The sequence below is a fragment of the Amyelois transitella genome, chromosome 19 (assembly GCF_032362555.1).
Source record: "Amyelois transitella isolate CPQ chromosome 19, ilAmyTran1.1, whole genome shotgun sequence".
NCBI lineage: Eukaryota > Metazoa > Arthropoda > Insecta > Lepidoptera > Pyralidae > Amyelois > Amyelois transitella.
Genome location: NC_083522.1, coordinates 451,389 through 474,827, shown reverse-complemented (window position 1 = coordinate 474,827; position 23,439 = coordinate 451,389). Strand labels below are relative to the sequence as shown.

Genomic DNA, 23,439 nt, shown 5'->3' with positions numbered 1-23,439 from the left:
ACAAATATTGGAGGCAATTAAGTGACAGTATCATTATAAATATGTTAAAATTATGTGTGTGTACATATATGTATAACATATAGCATACATATATGTATAACTGTATTTTTATTTTTTAATATCTCTTTATAATATTAGTATATATGGATTATTTACTCGATTCCACTCCATTAAATTTTTATGAGTATTTATTAATCTAAGCACTTCAAACCACTCATTCCACAGATTGCCATTCTAATTCGGTTAAATTTAACTTTTTTATTCACACCTAAAATTAGAGACTTAAATTAAAACATACTTGCGTCTTGATTAAGCGATTAGTACTTTATTCATCAGTAACTTTTGACTTTATTACAGTAATAGTAAGAGAAACCTGTCATTGGCCTTATAATAGCATAAGATTAATATTGTATTAATATTTAATGTATACGCTGTTGGTTTCTTTAATAAAATAAAATAAAATAAAAAAACAATATAAACACCTAATAGTTTGATTGAAATCTAGAGGTTTAAATAAAGTCTTTAATGCGCTTATATTAAAGCGTGCTTTTACTTAACATAACCCTTAATTCCTTCACACAATCACACACAATCTTCATAAATCAAAACGAATTACACAATAAATCACAAAGGATATTATCAAACTAAAACTTGTGTCAAGGCGAGCCCCAAGGTCCAACATTCCAGATTTTTGCAAATAAAATCCACCGACTCAGCACGCCTTTGTATAACCCGAATGAAATGAATTATAAGCGTGTTTCTACGATATCAGTGAAGGCAAGATGTGCATCGGAATTCGTTGGGTTATTACGTTAGCACATCGGTCAAGAATACAGACCTTGCGTTATTTCGAAACGCAGTATGTGAATCAAAGACTCCAGTTGGTAATGTTGCTCTGCGCGCGCTAGTTAGTTTTATTTGTTTAATTTTATTATAGAACGCGCCGATTCGAATTTCAAATTTGACGTTTAAAAATAAACAATGGACTTTTCATTCGCCGATTGAATTAGGAATATCTTCGATTAGTTTTGTTAGAAAAAAGAAAAAGTGATAAACTTTTTAAATGTTTAAAATTTGGAATGTTTTTGTTATTTTTCATAGCATGAATGTGGACATATAACATTTTAAGTAACAAAAGTGTGGGATTGGAATGCCGTTTCTAGTCGAGTGAAGTGAGACTTGTTTACAAATAAACAGTTTTCATTTATTATTATGGTGTTCACATATACATTTAGGTAACTATCCTGTAACGTGATATCCGTTGTGCGTGACAACATATACCTATGCTGGATATACAAAGTGACAGTGGTTATAAAGTTTAAGAAAGACTAATGTATTTAATAATGTGAGTAAATTATTTTATTAAGAACCTTTTCTTTACATTGCTCAAAAAAACTGAAAACCACACAAAAATAACCGCGCTAAGATGAAAATAAATGAACAACTTGTGGAAATAGCTGATTTAGATATTTTTGTATTATTAATATATACATGTCATTGGTGTACCTATAGTTTATTATATACGTTAGCTGTTCTACCAACGCTTTTGTATCAACGTTGTTTGTACAATTAAGTTTAAATAATCAAATAAATAAATAAGATAAACAAGACGCGACAAAAAAGTCATAAAGAAAACGTAGTATTTGACACTAAAATGTAATCATTTAAAAATAAATTATCATAATAGCAAAAAAGTGTGTAACAGCGAAATAACTCGTGACCAACAAAAAAATTGCTTGTCATGAATTATATAGACTAAAATTAAATCAAGACTTGATAAAAATCTAACCTTTGTGTCTGTATGTTGCTAAAATAACATAACAATATTTACTGACGTTTTTCCTATATTTAAGGCATGCATATGTATGCACATAGCTGTGTAGTTTGCAGCAGATTAGAATAAAAGTCCTCAATACCTTCTGAAAATGTCGTAGGAAGCGACTTAAGAAACAAAACGCTTGGCGTGTTAGTGGTAGTCGTGCAACCGACAGTGAAAACTCATTGCAATCATTAATGTCAAAGGTTTTAATATTATTTATTTAAATTTTATTTACTTTTTATTTGTTTAAGTCCTATCTTATTGAACATTTACATACATACATAAAAACACGCCTCTTCCCCGGAAGGGTAGGCAGACATTACACATAGTTCCAACTGCCACGATCCCTTTTTCATTGTAAAGTCACAATTTTAGTTTTTTTTATTTTAGATTTTCTCATTTCAGTCCAGCCCCTGTAGCATGACACACGCGACGTAGTTTTAAAACTGTCGCTGTCTCGTTTCACGTCATAATAAAAAGCGAAAAAGCGATAGTTTTTCGCGCGATAATTACGCCGTCGCGCAATGTAACGAGGGCCGCGTTCTGTTTTTGTTTATGTGCCAATATTATAAAGTAAGGCAGTGGAAAGTTTAAGAAATAGGGGAAGACCGAAGAAGAGATAGATGGACGGCGTAAACTATAGTATGAGTAGACCGAGAGTGACCGGTAAAATGGCAAGTGGCAGATGTAATTGAAAAAAATCGGTTGTCTGTTAAGTCGGTTTACTGACGATAGTTGAACGTGACAACGTCTTCAGAAAATACTGATGGAATGGTAGCATTTTTGAAAAGAAAATTTTAATTCCATTTGTTTAATAGATTTGTATGTATAAGAGAAGGAGAGAACACGAAGGCTGATTGTGCTTCTTTGTCGCTCGTTCCGCGCTCTCGCTTGCACTTCAAGCCTTACACGGAACGCCTCAGAGCGAGGTAACGCCGCATGAGTCATATTTTTTCGTGCGTGCAGCCGGCTCAATCGAATTATAAGACGTTGTCACGTCAAAAACTTTCATACTGTGCCGACACCCTCGTAAAGAGTGAGAAAAGGTAACAACAAAAAAGGTTATTAAGTTGGGAAGTAGATGCGTTCACACCGGAGTCGAACGGACGCGGGAAGTAGTGCAAAAACGCAATGTCCAGGATCTGCATTTTACACAATTCGTACTAAACAATTTGTAGGAACTAGGTAAGGTAACTTCCTTCTGATTCGTCATGCGAAATATTACAATTTGTACTTATACTCACTTCGTCTTGTGAAGAAACCAAATTATAGCATACTAGCTGTGCTCGCGACTTCGTCCGCGTGGAATAGTTATTATGGGCATCATTGAAGCCCTCAAGGATGAAAAATCTTCCCAGTTTTTTTCACATTTTCCATTATTTCTTTGTTCCTTATAGTTGCAGCGTGATGTTACATAGCCTAAGCCTTCCTTGATAAATGGTCTATTCGACGCAAAAATAATTTTTCAATGCAAACCCGTAGCTCCTGAGATTAGCGTGTTCAAACAAATAAACTCTTCAGCTTTATAAATAAATCGGAGAAAAAATACTTGATTATACTGAGAAAAGAGTCACAATTATTATTGTGGTCGCGATGTGACGCATGAGTTTTTAGTCACACAATTTAACCGTTCAACCATTGGCGCTCTTATAGCACAGAGAAAACACGATAAAAAGTTAAAATAATTATTCTCTAACCTCGTTATAGATATGTCTTCGTCGTGTCGTGCATCGCTATCAATTTTCTACACACTTGTAAATTGTCAATTTATATGAAAACTAAAAAGAAAACGTTATGGTCACAATCAACATCTATGCTCTGATACTTACAGCTTTTATAGTCTAATACATACATATAATCACGTCGATATCCCTTGCGGGGTAGACAAAGCCAACAAACTCGAAAAGACCTATTGGCCACGTTCTGCTGTTAAACTCAATGATAGAATTGAGATTCAAATAGTGACAAGTTGCTAGCCCATCGCCTAAAAGAAGAATCCCAAGTTTCTAAACCTACCCCTTTTAAAGATATATTTACGTAATATATATGTATTTTAATGTTTTGAGATATAATAAACATAAATAGGTTGATGTATTGAAATTATTTGTAGTGTAATTGTGTTTGCATACATGTCGTGTTCAAGCACTTGTTGAAAAATAGTTAAATTAACTCTTGATGAATTGAAACTGCACTTTGAACTTAAAAACATGAACTTAAATTACGGATAATATTTGTACTAAAGACATCAAAAATGGTCTTATTTTATAACTTAATACAATTGCAAGAGAACCCAAAAATTTTCTTTTTATTTTTTTTGTAAGTCGCCAGATGCAACCATTGTAACGAAGTAAAATAGATTTATTCAATATTAATTGTAAATTATACTAAACAGTCTAGTTACACCTTTGGTAGCACAATTTAATTAGGTAAAGGCGGACAAATTATAAATGTGTCAATCACCAATGTTTAATGTAATTCGGCTGGAATATTCCACACTACAAAATTAATTACGTAGGCACTGTAAAACAAGAAGATTTAGAGTAGATATACTATATTTTGGGGGGCAATTTCCGAAATCTTATTACATTAAACAATATATATAAACAATGAAATATATATTTGCGTACACACAATATGTATCGAACCCTGTCCGATTTAAAAAGGCCTATGAAAGTGTCGAAAAAAAAATGGCGGATTTAATAATCGACCAATAGAGTTTGAGGAAAATCAGAAATTTTCATTTAATTAACCGAATGGCTATCAGATCAATACTAATAGTTAAACTGACAAACTTGTATGAAGAATTGATGAATGTAGATGAAAAAAAGGCATAATAATGGGTCATCCTAATTTGATATTTTATGTATGTATATATGTATTTATAATGTATTTTATGTATCTTGTAGGTATTTATGCATTTTTTTCGTAATGTATGTATTTTTCAGTATGCATGTGCACTTTATCGCGCCACCAACTTAAAGTTTTTCTGTTCGGTCAGCTGGTTGACTGGTAGAGAATGCCAAACGGCATTAAGTCCGCCTTTTGTACATTTTTGTTTAGTGCAATAAAGTTTTAAATAAATAAATAAATATGACGGGATCATGGCAAGTATACTCCACTCCGTCACGTGACCCTGCCTACCCCTCCGAGAAAGGAGCGTGATAAAAGGAGTGTATTAATAGTTGTTTAACTTATATGTAGGAAACAACAGACCAAGGCGAACAATTATCGCTCATTTTAACAAAGAGAAAGTGATATAATATAGCAGTAAATAAGTTCCCGTTCACCTTGACATAAGTTGACAACTTAAACAAACCATTGACCTGACTGAAAACTGCTTCCTTGTTTGTTTCTATGTTTTCACTCCCGTGATGTTCTGGAACTGAAAAAAAAACATAGTATATGTGACAGCTGCTTGAGACGAAAGGACAGAAATATGAAAATAGTTCGAATTAATGCCGTGTGGTTCCCGGCACCAATACAAAAAAAGAATAGGACCACTCCATCTCCACTCCAAAGGCGACTAAGGGATAGGCTTACAAACTTGGGATTCTTTTTTTAGGCGATGGGCTAGCAACCTGTCACTATTTGAATCTCAATTCTATCATTAAGCTAAAGTAGCTGAACGTGGCCATTCAGTCCTTTCAAAACTGTTGGCTCTGTCTACCTCGCAAGGGATATAGACGTGACCATATGTGTGTATGTATGTATTGATTGATAAAATGAAGGTGGTTTGTTAACTACGGAGCCCTAAAAAGCTGATTGGGAATTTGATTGACCTTTAACCTAACAGATAATATGCCGTCCAAACGTACCTACACCAATGACCCAAATTTTACTTATATCAACATCATTTAATTGTTTACCTAATGATTTGACACAAACTTGAGAGTCAATGACCTCATTTCATGACTTCATCTATATTTTTACTTCGTACATGACGCCTATGAAAAGTAGGGAAATGTCATACATACAATCACGTCTTTATTCTTTACGGGGTAGACAAAGTCAACAGTCTTGAAAAAACTGCAATTTAAAACTTAAATAGTGAGAGGTTGATAGCCTATTACCTAAATAAAGAGTCCCAAATTCATAATCCATTTCCTTGAAGATTGGTAGTGCCACAAACGATTTGTATGTTTGTAGCGAATAAACTCAAAAACTACTGGATTGTTTACACACGCACAGATATAGAATTGACCTTCGGGAGTGACATAGGCTATATTTTTTTTGGAATTTCCCACGTAAGCGAAGCCCCGCGCAAAAGCTAGTATATAATATGGTAGAAATATAAGCAAGAGTATCCTTTGAAATTAATGGGAGACGGAGAAATATTAATGGAAAATTATTAAAATATAATAGAATAGAATTGATTCCTTTACAAAATTGAACACTAAGTATAACTTATTGACGTCACATAACTTTATCTAATTATATCTACTACCGCTTCCAAAGCGCATGTGTAGAAGAAGCAGCGGAACAAACTACACTGCAGCATTTTCACCGGACGTCAATTAACAAATATAGATCTCTTAAATCTAAATAATGGACGAATGCACATTGTCTACTTTAAAAATTGTGAATGAGTATAAAACTAATGATTTCAATACGATTATTTTGTCTCTCTTTAATTCGCCACAAGGAAACAACATAGTATAAATAGTATACAATAACATAATTAATGTTAATTACTATGTTGTGTTTGCGGTCGACTGAGTATAAATTATCTTCAGTCCTTGTTCTGATCGAGACGTGTAAACATATAGAATTGTTATTGTTAAGAATATTTTTTTTCTGATTTATTTTAAAAGGGCATAAGTTACATTTTGTGTGATTTTCCTTAGTTATAATTGTAAGTGCTTAACCCAGATCAGGGCTATCAGCACCTCAGGTACTATCTTAACGATCTTTGTACATTTTTGTTTATAAGAACTTAGCTTTAAAATTACGAATTCAACATTTTTATAAATTATTATGGGACATTTGAAACATCACTTAATATTAGTCATATCTTTTGGTTTCACAGCATTGGTTGACGACAAATAAATTATTTTAACTGAGTTTGCTACAGCTTGCAAAGCAGCATAGAACAAGCGGTAACAACTGAACTGCAGCCTTACTTCTACTACTTTATCATGCTTCTCCATTTTAGAATATTTTTTCTTTGGTACTAATAGCTTTTCTTTACATCTCAATTTTTCTGAAGATCGCTTAGGCATTGTTGGTACATTTACATGTACATTTTTTTTTGGTTAATCCAGGCACAAACATTCTAAATTAAATAAATTCTTGATAACTCAAAGCCTGATTAGGAAAATAATCGAAATATTTAATAGTACTTTTCCTTTATTGGTAATACCTAATTAAAAAATGAAATTAAATATTAAATAAATTTAAATGTAGATTTATAAAATTTGTAACTAATAAGTAATGTGGTTTTATATGTTTTTTTTTAAATTCTTCCTTTGTAAAGCCGTCTAATAGTCATCATACCAAATTACTGAGCTGATGATGAAAACTCCATTCTCTTCTACAGACCATGACAGCCATCCCACCCATCTAAACAGGCCATGAAGTGGGTGGCTTTGTTATCTCTGATCGCAGCCAATGTAGTCCAGCAACCGTCTCCAGTGGTGAGGGTCGGAGGAGGCCTGGTCCGCGGCAGCGTCAGCGAAGATGGCCGCTTCTACCAGTACTTCGGTATACCTTACGGGAAGGTCGACCAACGGAATCGGTTCCAGGTGAGACGTGAAGTGTTTTTGGGTGTGATGCAGGTTGAAATACAGACATTAATATTTTATTCTTAAAGTCTTTAGATGTGATCTAAGTTGACAAACAGTTTTTATGCCTTACGGTGTAAACAGAGTCAACTTAGTTATAAATAAAGAAGGACCTAATAGACATCCCTGGGGAACACCAGTTTCTGCATCTTTTTAAATTTTCCTAAGTATTTTTATAAACTCCATATAAAAAATCGATTTTTTTTCTCATATAGGTATTTCTCTTGAAATTTAAGAGAAAATTACCTTGATATAAATTAAAGATACAATAATTAAGCCTCCTTCGATAAAATCAGCCAAAGACAATTACAATAAATCTTAATTAGTTTTTTCTCTCGTTCATGAAGACGGCAATCATCACGATTATATTCTTTTCTATTCTCTCCATGAAATGATTTAAAACGGCTATCAAACGCAATTTAACATTCACAGACAAATAAATATAATAATGTCCCAACACGCCAAGTTCAAGGTCTCGCATATATTAATCACTCTGACGCAGCAATTATTATGAAGGAACGTACAACGTTTCTGTCATTCAGTTTCACCTGTCACGGCGTCTGTCTTGCAAATATTCTAATCAAAATCACTGACACCTTAACCTTATTCTCAAGTGTATCTATCTAAAATTGAACTACTATTACATGCATACATGAAATCACGTATACATCCTGCCTATCCCTCCGAGAAAGGAGCGTAATTTTATGTACCTATATATGTTTTAAAATGTTAGTTTTAATGTTTGATACTTTGAAATTACCAATGGTTGATATTTCAAACGAATTTATCTAGCCTCCTAACAATACTATAAGTTCAAATAATACAGCTAAGTTTCAGAGTAACTGTATAATAATTTCAATATGACTTGTGAAACTTGACTGAACAAAGTTCATTTAAACAAAGGCTCGGGCAAGTGACCTCCAAAGAGAATTTAGTATTGTTAAAACAACATATATACATATAATTGCGCCTATATCCCTTGCGGGGTAGATAGAGCCAACAGTCTTGAAAAGACTGATAGGCCACGTTCAGCTATATTGCTTTAAGATAGAATTGACATTCAAATAGTGACAGGTTGCAAGACCATCACCTAAAAAAATAATCCCAAGTTTGTAAGCCTATCCCTTAGTCGCCTTTTACGACATCCATAGGAAAGAGATGGAGTGGTCCTATTCTTTTTTGTATTGGTACCGGGAACCACACGGCATTTATATAATACAGCTAAGTTTCAGAGAAACTGTATAATAATTTCGATACGACTTGTGAAACTTGACTAAACAAAGTTCATTTAAATAAAGGCTCGGGAAAGTGACCTCCAAAGAGAGTATTGTTAAAACAAGTACTAATCAAAATATTTCATTGTACAAAATGTACAGTTTACTGAACTCCTTTGCATTGGTTATTGGTAAAACTAATGAACGGATTGGACTGCAATTCGGGACAGACCGTGCTACATTTGCATGAGTTGATGTGCAGTATTATAAAACCTCTCCATAGACATTATTTGTACCTAAAATAACACCTATTTCCTTAAGAAGTAAGCAAAGACTACAATATTTTCACTTGCATTTTATACTCTCTCGGACAACCTACTCTCATTTATCCAAATCATTTTAGCACTCTTTTTTGGCTAAATTAAAGAGATGACATAGGTATTTCTATTTCAAGACAATTATCATGAACGCTTCCTGACACAACATTTACAAAAAGAAACCCCAGGACTATGATGATTTCAAACATTTAGATAAGAAATTTCATAAAATATCGCAAGCATGTTACCTAATCATAACATCGTGCTACCTGACCATATGATACGACGTCATTGCGTGGTCAGCAATGCCAATGTCATTGCGGCCTCTTGACACAAAAGTAACGGCACTGACCCACAAACACTTCATACAAATTACTACACGCGTTATAAGAAAACTCTTTTTTTATATCGTTCAAAATTTCAAGGCCTTTCCGGGTAAATATAGAAAAATGTTACGAGGTAGACCAATTTCTAAAAGCACCACGTTCAGATTATTCAGTAAAAATCATTAGATAATGCTAGTAGCCTATGTACTTTACAAATTGTGAATCACTACATAGTATAAAACAAAGTCGCTATTTTAGTCTTAAATCTTTAAAATTACGCAACGGATTTTGATGCGGTTTTTTGTAATAGGTAGAGTGATTCAAGAGGAAGGTTTTTATGTATAATTTTGAATTTTGCACCCGTGCGAAGCCGGGGCGGGTCGCTAGTGTTACAATAAAGAATAATTAAATAAAATCAATGAATAAACTTAAATTTCGTATTGTAGTTTAAGCAAAGAAGAATAAAAATTCATCCTTTCTTACAGTCGAAAAGATAAAAACAATACCAACGATGCAGCAAAAAGGCTCGGGCAGGCCATCAACAAAATAATCTTTAAATGAAATGTTAGAACTCATTAAATAACAGACCAGTCTGTTAATAATTTTTTAATAATAATATGATGGTTTTTAAGAAATAAAATCTATAAATAATGAATACGCAAAATAAACAGGTACCTATCATGATTAATATTCACGCATTTAAATAATAATTGTATTTATAAGAGCATGACTAGCGTCATCGATTCAAAGTATAGCGCGTGTGGAGTCAAAGTTTAAACGCGTCATATTAAAAATACCTGTTTTCCTTTTGTAAAAACTAATCATTTATTCTGTTGCCTAATATCAATACATACATACATATGTCACGTCTATATCCCTTGCGGGGTAGACAGAGCCAACATTCTTGAAAAGACTGAATGGCCACGTTCAGCTATTTGGCTTAAAATGATAGAATTGAGATTCAAAAAGTGACAGGTTGCTAAAAAAAGAATCCCAAGTTTGTAAGCCTATTCCTTAGTCGTCTTTTACTACATCCATGAGAGAGAGATGGAGTGGTCCTATTCTTTTTTCATTGGTGCCGGGAACCACACGGCACTAATTTAATAACGGTAACGGTAACTTTTAAATAGATCTCAACTCAACGATTACTAACTAACATTGAAATTGTATCTTAATATCAATAAATATATAATTTTTCAATGAACCTTCATTTCAGGCTCCCCTGCCTCCCCCACCATGGGAAGGCATCTTCGAAGCCTCGAACGAGAACACGTGGTGTCCACAGATCTACCACTCGGTCGTGATCGGCGACACCGACTGTCTCAAACTTAACGTCTACACTCCAGTGGACGCAAACCCCGAAAAACTGCTGCCTGTTATGGTATTCATCCATGGTGGATGTTTCTTCGAAGGCAGCGGCTCCAATTTCTACTACGGTGGCGATTTTCTTGTGCAACGCGGAGTTGTTTTTGTCGGCATCAATTACAGACTCAGCGTTGAAGGTTTCCTTTGTCTGGGTATAAAAGAAGCACCGGGCAATGCTGGTTTGAAAGACCAAGTCTTCGCTTTGAAATGGATTAAACAAAATATTAGAGCGTTTGGTGGAAATCCTGATAGCGTCACTTTGTTTGGAGAAAGTGCTGGGGCTGTTTCAACTTCTTTTCTAATTTTGTCTCCAGCCGCGAGAGGGTTGTTCCATAAAGCCATATTGCAAAGTGGATCCTCATTTGCTCCTTGGGGTCTGCAGCATGATCCGCTGGACGTAGCCAGTAAACTAGTCAAACAATTCGGATATAATACCAAAGACCCATACGAAATATACAGTATTCTTGCCAATAAGACTGCCAGTGAAATAATATCAGCCATCAAATATTCTGAAAACAGAAACTGGATTACGGCTGACATGTTATACGTGCCGTGTGTTGAAAAAGATATCCCTGGAACTGAAGCTGTCATAACGAAACATCCAGGTAGAATTATCAAATCTGGAAATTATACTAAAGTGCCAATGATAATCGGATACAATGACAATGAAGGAATCTTTTTCGTCGGCAAAGACTACGGGACCAGTTTGAAAGAATTTAATGTTCTATCGCCGCTCCAAACTGATTTAGTGTTTCCGAATGAAATGGAAAGAAATGCGACGGCTGAAGCGATCATGAGGCATTATTTTTCGTCTGATGCAGATGACCAGATAATGAACATGGTTGATTTGTATTCAGACGTGCACTTCAAGTATCCCTCCGTTGTGGAGTCGCAGTTGTATTCAAAGACGAGCAAGGAGAAGATATATTATTACTTGTTCAAATACAACGGATACATGAACATGCCAAAGTACATATCGATGTTTGTGGGGAAAGGAGGGGCGTCCCATGCTGATGAGCTGTTCTACATATTCCGCCCGAGGGGATTCCCCCTGCCACATCGCTATCTGGAACACAGGATGATCAGGAGAATGGTGACCATGTGGACAAATTTTGCCAAATACAGGTAAATAATTCACGTTCTAAATTTATAAATGATATACATATATATGGTCACGTCTATATCCCCTGTATGGTAGACAGAGCCAGCAGTCTTGAAAAGACTGATCGGCCACGTTCAGCTATTTGGCTTTATGATAGAATTGAGATTCAAATAGAGACAGGTTGCTAGCTCATCGCCTAAAAAAAGAATACCAAGTTTGTAAACCTATCCCTTAGTCGCCTTTTACGAAATCCATGGGAAAGAGTTGGAGTGCTCCTATTATTGTTTGTATTGGTGCCGGGAATCACACAGCACATACAATGAATTGAACCAGATCTCAACTCAACGATCATTAATTAACCAACATTTTAATTTTTGAACTTAACACCTGTTCCAGCGACCCCACCCCCTCAACATCGCAGCTGCTGCCGTTCCGCTGGCAGCCCGGCCGGGAACCGAACCCCACAGCTCTGGTCATAGACCGCCAGCTGTCCACCGCGCCCCTGTGGGAACCGGCGCCCGTGGCGTTCTGGAACGACACGTACAAGAAATATAGGAGAAAACGATACGGATTTAGATATTAATACGTACAGTCACGTCTATATAGCTTGCGGGGTAGACGGAGCCAACTGTCTTGAAAAGACTAAAAGGCCACGTGCCGCTGTTTGACTTAATGATAGAATTGAGATTTAAATAGTGACAGGTTGCTAGGCCATCGCCTAAAAGAAGAATTACAAGTTTATGTGTCAATCTCTTAGTCGGCTTTTACGACATCCATGGAAACGAGATGTAGTGGTCCTATTAATTTTTTATTGGTGCCGAGAACCACACGGCACAATGCCATAATTATACTGGCTTTTACTCCAACCGGGGGGTTGCATTCACACCGCTCTGGAGAGCTATACAGGGTGACTTTTAATTCAACAGCATCAATTTAACTGTTAAGTATACTCATCGAAAGGATATTTAAAAACGTTAAAAGAAAAATATCGGTTCATATTTAAGAAAGTACGAAAAAAAATAAAAGTATCAAAATCCACGATCCTAAGTACGTCATGTGACTCCGGCCGGCGGAAAAGCGACGCGTAAGATTCAGAGGTCAACGACACAATGCATTCAGCTGAGCGATCTCGACAACTCTGTACTTTACTTGATCTTGATACTAGAAAAATAATTTATTTTTCAGACATTTATTTACATGTTTAGTTTTAATTTCTTTTTGTTGTATTGGTCTTTAATAAATCGTGTGAAAACTACGTTTTTGAGGGCGTTAAATGTGAAAATGATGACGCTTAATTTAAATAAAAATAGGCTCAAACGGCTCAGAACCATGGGTATAGTCTATGTTTAAAAGGATGCAGTTGTTTTAAATGTCACCCTGTATGTATATTATTCTTACGGGTTTAACGTTAATACATAATAATTTATTATTATCAGCGTAAATTCAAGTCTACGCACACATGTTCACTTTTCATAAACCTTGCGAGAAAAATGTATTATAATCAGAGATCGGATATTCGGATGCATATTAACCTAAAGTTGGGGTGTTGGGTTAGTATGAAACGTACTTCTGTACCTCAAAAATTCCGGGATTCGGCATTGATACACTTAATGTTCTAATTATGTAAAAGTTGTTCAGTTTGATGGTCGTTCAGTTGATCAGTCTGAATAACCTCAGAAAGTTTTTGAACTGACAAAATAATCACGCGGTATAATTCTGGAATCCCGGTAGGTAGGTAAATTTTTAATAAATATGATCATCCATCACTTATGTTTAATAAAATTTCCGGGATTCAAAATAATTCGTATCCCGAAGGCAAGAACTTTACTTTCTTAGCCAAAATATTAGTTTAGGTAAATATGCATCCGATCTCTAATTATAATGTACCGCGTCTACATTACGAGTGCGTAAGCGCTCCTGCAGGCAGAAGCTGTTACTGTAAACAGATTACAGTTTACATTAAGTGATACGATTCTAGTTAATTAAATTATGTTGTAATAATCTTACGATGTAAATATAAAATAAACAAATTCTAACCAAAAATATTTTAATTTTTCACAAACGTATCTTGAGAATATTAACTCATGTGTGGTTAGTTATTATGTTAGTCTAATTAATTTTATTTACAAAAACAAAAATGGAATCTTCAGGAAGGCAAAGTTGCAGTTACTATTTGAATCCCAATCTTAATCTATATAATATAATTATTAAGGCAAACAGCTGAACGTAGACCACGTTTCATTTCACCTCTGGGGCCAAGCCGCAGGGCACATATTTAATGCCTCAATAATATTAATGCAATTGTATCTTCAATTACTTCGTGGAATAGTTATTTTGGGCATTATTTAAGCCCTCAAGGATAAATAGTTTCCCCGTTTTTTTCACATTTTCCATTATTAATTCGCTCCTAATAGTTGCAGCGTGATGATAAATAGCCTAAAGCCTTCCTCGATAAATGGTCTATACAACAAAAAAGAATTTTTCAATTTGAACTAGTAGTTCATGAGATTACGCGCGTTCAAACAAACAAACTCTTCAGCTTTAAAATATTAGTATAGATAACTGCATGTCCGGATATCACACATTTATAGTAGGTATAGGTAATGATGATTTTTTTTTAAATTGCATTTGCCCAATCTTATTATTCTTCTGGGTCAGATCCATTATACTTTGCAATTAAATTAGGTACGTTTGCAATAATTACATACGTATCAATTCTGTGGTTAAGGAAATTATAGCTAACAAGGTTAGACTTATAAACTTAAGATTCTTTTTATAGGCGATAGGCCAGCAACGTGTTACTATTTGTATCTCAATTCTACCATTACGTCTAACAGCTGAATGTGGCCTGTCAGTCTATATCCCTTGCGGGGTAGACAGAGCCAACAGTCTTTAAAAGACTGATAGGCCACGTTCAATTGTTTGTCTTAATGATAGAATTGAGATTCAAATAGTGACGGGTTGCTAGCCCATCGCCTAAAAGAAGAATCCAAAGTTTATAAGCCTATCCCTTAGTCGCCTTTTACGACATCCATGGGAACGAGATGGAGTGGTCCTATTCTTTTTTTATTGGTGTCAGGAGCCACACAAAAGCATGAAATCTATAAATTAAATAGTTGAGTTTGACCCAAAAAATACAGAATTTACCTGCAAATCTGTGATTTGACCTCAAAGCGAATATTTCTGATAAAGATAGATGATTTGTTTATTTGATTTGCTACTCACACAATTTACAATGTACATAAAATAACAAATTAATAAGGGTGTGAGTTGCAGCAGTATAAAAAGGTCATAACTCAACGAATATATTACTTACTTCTGTAAAATCTCATAAATATCCTGCTTGGTTTAGTAAACCCTTAATAAAATGTATTGAGGAAAAACACAAATACCACAAGCTTTACAAAAAATATAATAATCCTCGAGATTATGACACATTTTCACTTCTACGTGCAAGATCTAAGAATATGGTAGGCCAATGTTACAGGAAATATATTTCTTCAATCGAGAATTCAATGCCTTGTAATATAAAGCCATTTTGGAAATATATAAACAATAGAAAGGGCAACGTCTCAATGCCTCACACCATGCATTTCGGTAATTCATCGTCATCAAATGGTCAAGGCATATGTGAATTGTTCTCGAACTATTTTGGTTCGGTTTTTGTGTCAGATTATCAAAGCGGTGTACCAATTCCTAATGATCACGGTCTAAATAGCGATTGTGCTGGTAGCATCTTGTGTCATGTCGGTGTTTCCGAGGATGACGTGTTGAGGGCAATTGAGAGTCTTAACGATAGTAAGGGTTCAGGACCTGACCAAGTACCCCCATATTTAATTAAGCAATGCAAAAAAGAGCTCTGCAATCCATTACGTATTCTATTTAATAAATCACTTTCATGCGGAATTTTTCCAAAACGATGGAAAACTGCCCATATTATTCCCATCTTTAAAAGCGGTGATAAATCCCGCTGTGAAAATTATAGGCCAATAAGTATTTTGAGCTGTTTTGCTAAGCTTTTTGAGAGTCTGGTCTACAGCCACTTATACAACCACTTCAAACTCTTAATTTCTGTAAACCAACATGGTTTTGTGAAGGGTAGATCTACAGTAACAAATCTTTTGGTGTATAAAAATTATCTTTGTAAGAGTTTCGCCACAGGAGGACAGGTTGACTCTATTTACACAGACTTCTCAAAGGCTTTCGACAAGGTTAATCATTGTTTGCTCAAAAATAAACTCGCTTCCTACGGTGTCCACGGTTGTCTTCTTCGTTGGTTGGTCTCTTATCTCAGTAATAGAAGCCAACTTATAACTCTTAAAGGGTTTACCTCAGCTCCTATAGACGTGCCATCTGGAGTGCCTCAAGGTTCTCATTTGGGTCCGTTGTTGTTTATTGTATTCATTAATGGTCTTATAGAGAAATTATCTTGTGAATGTCTTTTATATGCCGATGATTTGAAAATATTTAAAACCATTAATTCTGTAAATGACTGTCTCCTCTTACAGAAAGACTTGAATACTGTTTCAAACTGGTGTAAGAAAAATTTTATGTGTCTCAACATTTCCAAATGCTTCGTCATAACGTTTACAAATAGGCAGCATAGGATCATTAATGAATATAGCATTAATGGTCAATACCTTAAAAGAACTAACGTTATTAAGGATCTTGGCATTCTGTTCGATGAGAGACTGACTTTCCGTGACCACTACCAGTCTATAACAAAGAAAGCTAACCAACTTCTGGGGTTTATCTTCCGGTCCACTAAGGGTTTTAGGCACCCTCGCTCTCTACTTTATTTATTTTACACTCTGGTCAGAAGCGTCTTGGAATATGGAAGTCCAATATGGTCACCGCATTACGATGTTCATGTGGACGCTATAGAGAGAGTGCAGAGAAAATGCTTGAGACTTTTGTGCTACCGTCTGCAATTGAACCGTCTCGGACTTGATTATGAGGCGCGCCTATTAAAGTTTAACGTGCAAAGGCTTGAAGCGCGCAGAAGTTACTTTGACTTGGTCTTTCTCTATAAAATAATTCACTCTATAGTGGATGCTCCCGATTTGCTCTCCCAGGTTACCTTAAATATTAGGTATAGTGCGCGCAGGTCAGCACAGATAGGAGTTTTTGCTTTACAGGTTTACAGAAATAACACATCCTTTTTTAACCCTATTGTTAGGATGGCTCGTCAGTGTAATGAGATAACAAAAAAATTCGAAGAGTTTGACATTTTTAACTCAAATTTAGCTGCATATTCCAGAATACTTAGGAATATACTTTATCACAAACTGCCACCTTAAGTTAAATCCTCAAATTCCTTCTAATTGAAATTTTTCCAATTGTGTCTGTTTGTTTTGTTTGTTTTTGTTTCTTTTTCTTTTTTTGCTGTGCTAATTGTGGCAAGGCTTGTAAGATTTGATTTAATTGAAATGTAATATAATGTATTTTACCGCATGGAACTCTTTCCCCGTTTGTTTTTTGCATAAGCACATCCTGTGGAATACGACCCAGATCTGTTTCTATTATTTCTTTTTTATCTTATTATATGTACTTAGTTGTATTCTGTTATGTGTATAACAAATAAAATAAAAATAAAATATTGCTATAGAGCAATACGCTGATACTCATATTCCCAAATATTGACATTCATAACTCTCTTCATTAAAGCTCGGCGGTTTCAGATACTCTTGACCTGACCCTTTGCCAGGACGTCCCTTAACAATTAATCTAAGAATAAATAAATATATTATTTGGCAAGAGGATCGCAGTCAAACCTTTGTGTAAGTTTGTCTGCACGTCAACATGACCAAAATAAATATGTTCCTACTTGTGATGTACATTTGTTTCGTGATTATTTGTATAATATTGAAAAACCAAGTACGCTATCATCACTTTATGCTAGATCCTAAATTAAAAGAGATAATGTCATCTAATTCTTGCAACTTAATGAACATGGCAAGATCGGGATAAGTTTTACTTCGGAATAAGTAAATCTTACTAATAATCACATTGTTGGAAAAGCCTCAATTTCATTTCGAGATTGATATGTATAATTTTAATATTAAATATTAAATTTAAGTATTAATATTAAATTTAAGTAAAATCTAATAATAAATTCATAACCTAGCCGGTGGTGGAACCAAAAACCTCGCACGCACATCACCACAAAACCCAAAGTTTTTTAAGTCATTCAAATAAAAAAATAAATATATACCGGACAAATTACACAGATTGAGTTAGCCTTGTGTTACGAGATACTAACTCAACGACCCTTTATTTTATAATAAATACTTATATAGATAAACATCCAAGACCAAGGTCAATCAGAAAAAGTTCTTTTCTCATCATGCCCTGGCCGGGATTCGAACCCGGGACCTCCGGTGTCACAGACAAGCGTACTACCGCTGCGCCACAGAGGCCGTCATTGTTGGCTATTCAAAAACCAATAACACCAATTCTGTTCCTCTGGACCCGGAGACACTATATCATATACATCTGGGTGACACAGCTCCTGGCTGCGACATGGGACATGACCGTGTAGACCATATGAGCACAGCAGGTCCAGGAAGAAGGTGTCTCTGTGGTAAGGACCCCTGGTCACCTTGAGAGCGCGGTCGAAATGCATGATATAGGATTCGTAGCTGGTCGACGGAGGCCATTCAGGAATGAGACTCGTGGGGTGAGGAGTTGGGTTCCTGGAAAGAAAATAGCTTTATAAAAATAGTGTGTTATAATTTATATTTATAAATTTTAATTATCAAATTTTTGTTTTGACGTTTCCTCATAGAAAATAAGACAGGCTCTACGACTCTTCTGTAATAAACTTCCACACCTCGATCATCGAACCAAGTAAAGTACCAAAAAATTAAAATACTGACATGACACATTCATATAATAACGTCTATATCTCTTGCGGAGAAGATAGAGTCAACAGTCTCGCAAAGACTGAAAGGCCGCGTTTAGCTAAACGGCTTAATGATGGAATTGAGATTTAAATAGTGACAGGCTTAGGTTTATTAGCATTTCCTTTAGTCACCTTTTACGATATAACATCGGACAACGATTAGAACTGGACAAGATACACGTCACGAAAATTATACCCCCAACTAGTATTGGGAACGTAAACTGCTTATTAAGAAAATTTCAAAGTATTTCATGCAAGTCATGATCTCATGGTACAGAAGTAAGTATACCATTTTGGCGACAATCAACTGATGAAATAACTACAAGGGGACATTGCCCCGGGCGTTCACATGAGCTAGGTTTTGTAAGTAACATAATAACTGACCATTACATAGCTGTAAATATCAAAGTTATAATCAAACTATCTCACTGCGACCGTGTATCTATCATACTTTTCTGAATTCATACCTATATTGGTTTGAATGCTAACCGATGCTTAGTATTAAAATTATTAAAGTGTTGGTCCACCAGCCTGAACATAAATAAATGTGAATCGCATCTTAACACGTTTACTTATCACTATCCTTCTGGTGCTAGTAACCGTTTACGTCCTCACCTTTGTGATGAGGAACTCCTACGACTCCGATTCTGAATTAGGTAAACCTGGTTCTTACACGAAATGACTCTCGTCTAACTTCAGCAACATTTGCATCCTTAACTATATCGGATCATGTTAACACATCCAGTTGTTTGAACTGATTATGCAGTATTTGCTCTTGTAATTAACTTAACTCAGTCAACCCACACTATAATGGTAGAGAAAGATGAATCGATAGAAGTCTATACGGACAACATCAATTTTATAATGTTGAATAAAGCAGATTTTTTACTTACGAATATTTTATGAAGTTTGCCAGAATGCTCGTGTATCTCTCAATGAACAGCTTGTCTCGCTTCGTCGACGGGATGGGCAGACCAGCCGGCTTGAACAGGTAGAACAAATCATCTCCATGTGCCGCACCCTTCAACACAGACGCGGCCCCTCCAGAAAATATCTTGATGAAGTTCCGATCACCATCATAGGAGAACGCGTATTTATAAACAGGTTCACCGCTATGCTCCGCCAAAAGTTGACTAAAAGCGTCATAAGTAGCATGAACTGCCCATTCTGAGGCATATCTGACAACTCTCCTAACTGCCTTCTCATTTATGGGCTGTCTCCCGAAATAATAGGCGCGCACTTTATCAGCAATCACTTCCCTGTCTTCTTCGGAGCACGCAAATACAGCTGGCAGTTGCTCGGTAAAATTAGTGTTGAGTTCAACGAAAGTGCTTCTATTGCTACTACCATAAAATGTAATGCCTTCCTGATCGGTAGTACCAACTAACACGGGCACTTTATTGAAGTTACCAGATTTGATAATCTCGTAAGGAGTATCACGGAAAAAGGGATCGTTCGTATTGCTGTCGACACACGGAGCGTACTTAAAACTTCTTAAATTCGTGCTTACATCACGCGTCGTCGTCAGGAGTTCACGTATTGGTGACGAAGCAAAGATTTTATAGACGTCCTCTTCCGTTTCTGCTTTGGCTATTTTATTAGCGTCAACCAATGCAGCTCTAAGTGGGTCTACGTTGAAAGTCCAAGGAGCTAGTGCATTGCCGCTCATTAAGATGGCTTTGTGAAATAATCCTGCACTGTGTTCTGAGAGCAAATGCATAGAAGTGGCTGCAGAGCCGGCACTTTGTCCAGCTATAGTGACGTGGTCCGGGTCTCCTCCGAACGCGGCTATATTCTTTCTCACCCATCTTAGCGCTGCTGCTTGATCTTTAAGGCCTAGATTTGCGACTCCATTGAGACATAAAAATCCTAGAACACCCAAGCGGTAATTGACCGTGACTGCTACTATATTCTTAGTGACTAAGAATTCTGGATTGTATAAAGTCTTCGTGCCGGAGAAGAATGATCCTCCGTGGAAGAATACGAACACAGGGAGCTTGTCACCAGGCTTGGAGTTCTGGGGGGTGTAGACGTCCAGCTCGAGGCAATCCTCGTTGGTGAGGATCAGGGCGCCGCGCGCCTGCGCACACGCCGAGATGCTGTTCATTGCGTTAAACATGCCTTCCCATCTTCTTGGTTCTCTTGGCGGCTGAAAATAATTTTAAAACAACATCATTTGAAGTAAACGTTTAAAATTAAAAAGGCTTATATGGTGTATTGATAAGGTGAAAAATCATGACTCTGTTCCAGATAATATACGAGTATGTCATAGTCACACTTTTCAGAAGAAACTTTAATTTCAGAATTGTAACTAAAATCGACTATTTATGTAAATGAAGATAAACAAAAGCTGTGTACAATAGGCTTTTTTTACACTCGTAATAAGACATTACCTAAATAATATGAAGTATATTTTTTTAATAAATAAGTAAGTCTTAATTGGGATAATTTATTCCTTACCTGGAATCTCTCACTAATAGCGTAAGGAATCCCGAAGTACTGGTTTATCCCCGCCCCGCCCCGCACTCCCCTTAATTTCCCTTGCTCTATTTCTACTGTGGGGGAGAAAAATATCGCCCTCACTGAGTTACACAATAGAATTGAACAAAACACTTTAAGGAATACCATTTTCGCTTTATTGAATAGAATTGTTGTTTAAATTATTTTTTGGAAAGTTTTCCAATATCCTTTTGTTCTTAAAATTTAATAATTAACATTTGTCTTAAACCCAAATATTTGTTTAATATTTGGAATAGGTATATAACAACAATTTTTTTTTAAATATATTTTCACATGTCTCTTTCATTTATTATCACTACTTCACTTTTTAAATTTGTCCAATGATCGCATTATGAAACGAAAATAAATATATTACGCAAAACTGTATCACTTTATTTGTCGAAACCTCGAATGAAACAATAGTCGTCAGACTGGCCGATTTGCGCAAATTTTTCACGTGACTGACCAACGTCCGAATGGTTTTCGGTTTTAATATTTTCCAATGATACTCGTATTCTCTTGGTTAATTATCGTTCCCCTACTCTGCTTTAGAGTTCAATAACTCGGAAAAAAAAACCGTAGAATATATAAGTTATATTTGCATTTGTTTGTTTTCGTCCGTCCCTTAGACTTTTTAAGTACGCTTGCGAAAAAACGTTGAATGATAAGGTAATTGGACTATCTTACTATTACAATAAAGGCGCAGAAAACTGCTCAGTACACAATTTTGCTTGCATCTTGAACACTTTCTAACTTAAAACTTTTAGGCCGGCTGGATCAATTTTTTCAAGCAATGGGTATATTTCAATGGGTATATGCATATAATAAACTGTTAAGCATTGACGAAGCATGTTGCGAATAATCAACTATTAAATAAGTGAGGAGGGAAAGGTCGGAGTGGGAAGGCCTAGACGAACGTATCTTGATCAAATTAAGGACGTCCTGGCAAAGGGGAAAAGGGTCAAGAGTACCCGAAACCGCCGAGCTTGCATGAAGAGAGTTATGAATGTGGATGAAGCGAAGGAAGTATGATGAGATCGTGGCAAGTGAAAGGATGTAGTCTCTGCCTACCCCTCCGGGAAAGATGCATGATTTTATGTATGAATGTATGTAATTAATTATAATACACTTTTTAAGAAATTTAATCACTAAATATTACATCACGATATAAAACTTTAATATTTTCGTAATGATTAAAATACTTTAACTTGAATTATAGAAGTTTAAGTATTTTCATCACTACTCACATAAAATCATAAAAAAATTAGGTACTGCTAGTGTGAAAAGTTTAAGTACTTGTAAATTTGATTGACGCCCTCTGTGGCGCAGCGGTAGTACGCTTGTCTACGACACCGGAGGTCCCGAGTTCGAATCCCGGCCAGAGTATGATGAGAAAAGACCTTTTTCTAATTGGCCTGTGTCTTGGATGTGTATCTATATAAGTATTTATTATAAAATATAGTATCGTTGAGTTAGTATCTCGTAACACAAGTCTCGAACTTACTTCGAGGCTAACTCAATCTCTGTAGTTTGTCCCGTATAAGTATGTATGGGGAGGGGTAGCAGATACGTGGATCTTAAAGATATTTATTTTTATGTTATTACCTATAAATCTCTCGTAACGATTTTGAAGGGACAAAACATCAAAAGAAACTTACCAAATACGAAACGACGACGTATACATAACTAGCCCTTTTATGCCTTAAGGGTTTTGTCATAACAATATTATCTATTATACACTTTTGATCTTATTTCGTTACGTATGTATGTGGAAAGAAACGCACGCAATAATGTCATTACAAATTTAAAATTGATAATGGAGATTTATCCTAATCTCCATATGTTTTCCCTTACCTAATTTTAAATAGAAAGAGTAAGGGAATAGCTGTTAGTGATTTTATCATCAACATTAATTCCCTTACTCTTTTTACATCATGCAATTCACGATTTGTTGATTGATAGAAATTCCATTAACCTAAAATATTTGCTATACTTATATTTTTTTTAAGTCATTATATTTTTCTAAATTTAACCTTAAACAGGAAACATGCTTTATGCTTTATTTAATTCTGTGACCTCCTCAGCGTAAACGTAAACAAACCACGAAGAAAAA

The 23,439-nt window shown here is 35.4% G+C and overlaps 2 protein-coding genes across 4 annotated transcripts; one reads left to right on the top strand and one right to left on the bottom strand.

Annotated features, from left to right (window-relative positions):
• The first annotated feature begins 574 nt into the window (after positions 1–574).
• Positions 575–13,954, top strand: LOC106136602 (cholinesterase 2). 3 transcript variants are annotated; one of them, XM_060949683.1, is made up of 4 exons: positions 575–1,345; positions 7,356–7,560; positions 10,673–11,946; positions 12,320–13,954. In XM_060949683.1, exons 2-4 carry the CDS (start codon positions 7,390–7,392, stop codon positions 12,504–12,506), a joined length of 1,632 nt encoding a protein of 543 aa, XP_060805666.1. In that variant the 5' UTR covers positions 575–1,345; positions 7,356–7,389; the 3' UTR covers positions 12,507–13,954. The 3 variants fall into 3 exon arrangements, with proteins under 3 accessions (XP_060805666.1, XP_013192658.1, XP_060805667.1); XM_013337204.2 differs by lacking the exon at positions 575–1,345 and adding an exon at positions 4,797–6,710; XM_060949684.1 differs by lacking the exon at positions 575–1,345 and adding an exon at positions 6,737–6,986.
• Positions 13,955–18,344: 4,390 nt separating this feature from the next.
• LOC106136580 (esterase E4-like) lies at positions 18,345–21,455 on the bottom strand. Its single transcript, XM_060949727.1, has 3 exons — positions 21,288–21,455; positions 19,721–20,976; positions 18,345–18,618 (listed from the first exon to the last, which is right to left on the bottom strand). The coding sequence occupies exons 1-3, from the start codon at positions 21,453–21,455 to the stop codon at positions 18,345–18,347; spliced, it is 1,698 nt and encodes a 565-aa protein (XP_060805710.1).
• Between the last annotated feature and the right edge of the window lie 1,984 nt (positions 21,456–23,439).

What these genes read in the sequence shown, in the direction of transcription:
- LOC106136580 (XM_060949727.1), bottom strand. Translation starts at nt 21,455, where the DNA reads ATGGTATTCCTTAAAGTGTTTTGTTCAATTCTATTGTGTAACTCAGTG. An exon ending in CTATTAGTGAGAGATTCCAG is followed by an intron (nt 20,977 to 21,287) that starts GTAAGGAATAAA and finishes AATTATTTTCAG; the next exon opens with CCGCCAAGAGAACCAAGAAG. An exon ending in GCAAACTTCATAAAATATTC is followed by an intron (nt 18,619 to 19,720) that starts GTAAGTAAAAAA and finishes TTTTCTTTCCAG; the next exon opens with GAACCCAACTCCTCACCCCA.
- LOC106136602 (XM_060949683.1), top strand. Translation starts at nt 7,390, where the DNA reads ATGAAGTGGGTGGCTTTGTTATCTCTGATCGCAGCCAATGTAGTCCAG. An exon ending in ACCAACGGAATCGGTTCCAG is followed by an intron (nt 7,561 to 10,672) that starts GTGAGACGTGAA and finishes CCTTCATTTCAG; the next exon opens with GCTCCCCTGCCTCCCCCACC. An exon ending in ACAAATTTTGCCAAATACAG is followed by an intron (nt 11,947 to 12,319) that starts GTAAATAATTCA and finishes CACCTGTTCCAG; the next exon opens with CGACCCCACCCCCTCAACAT.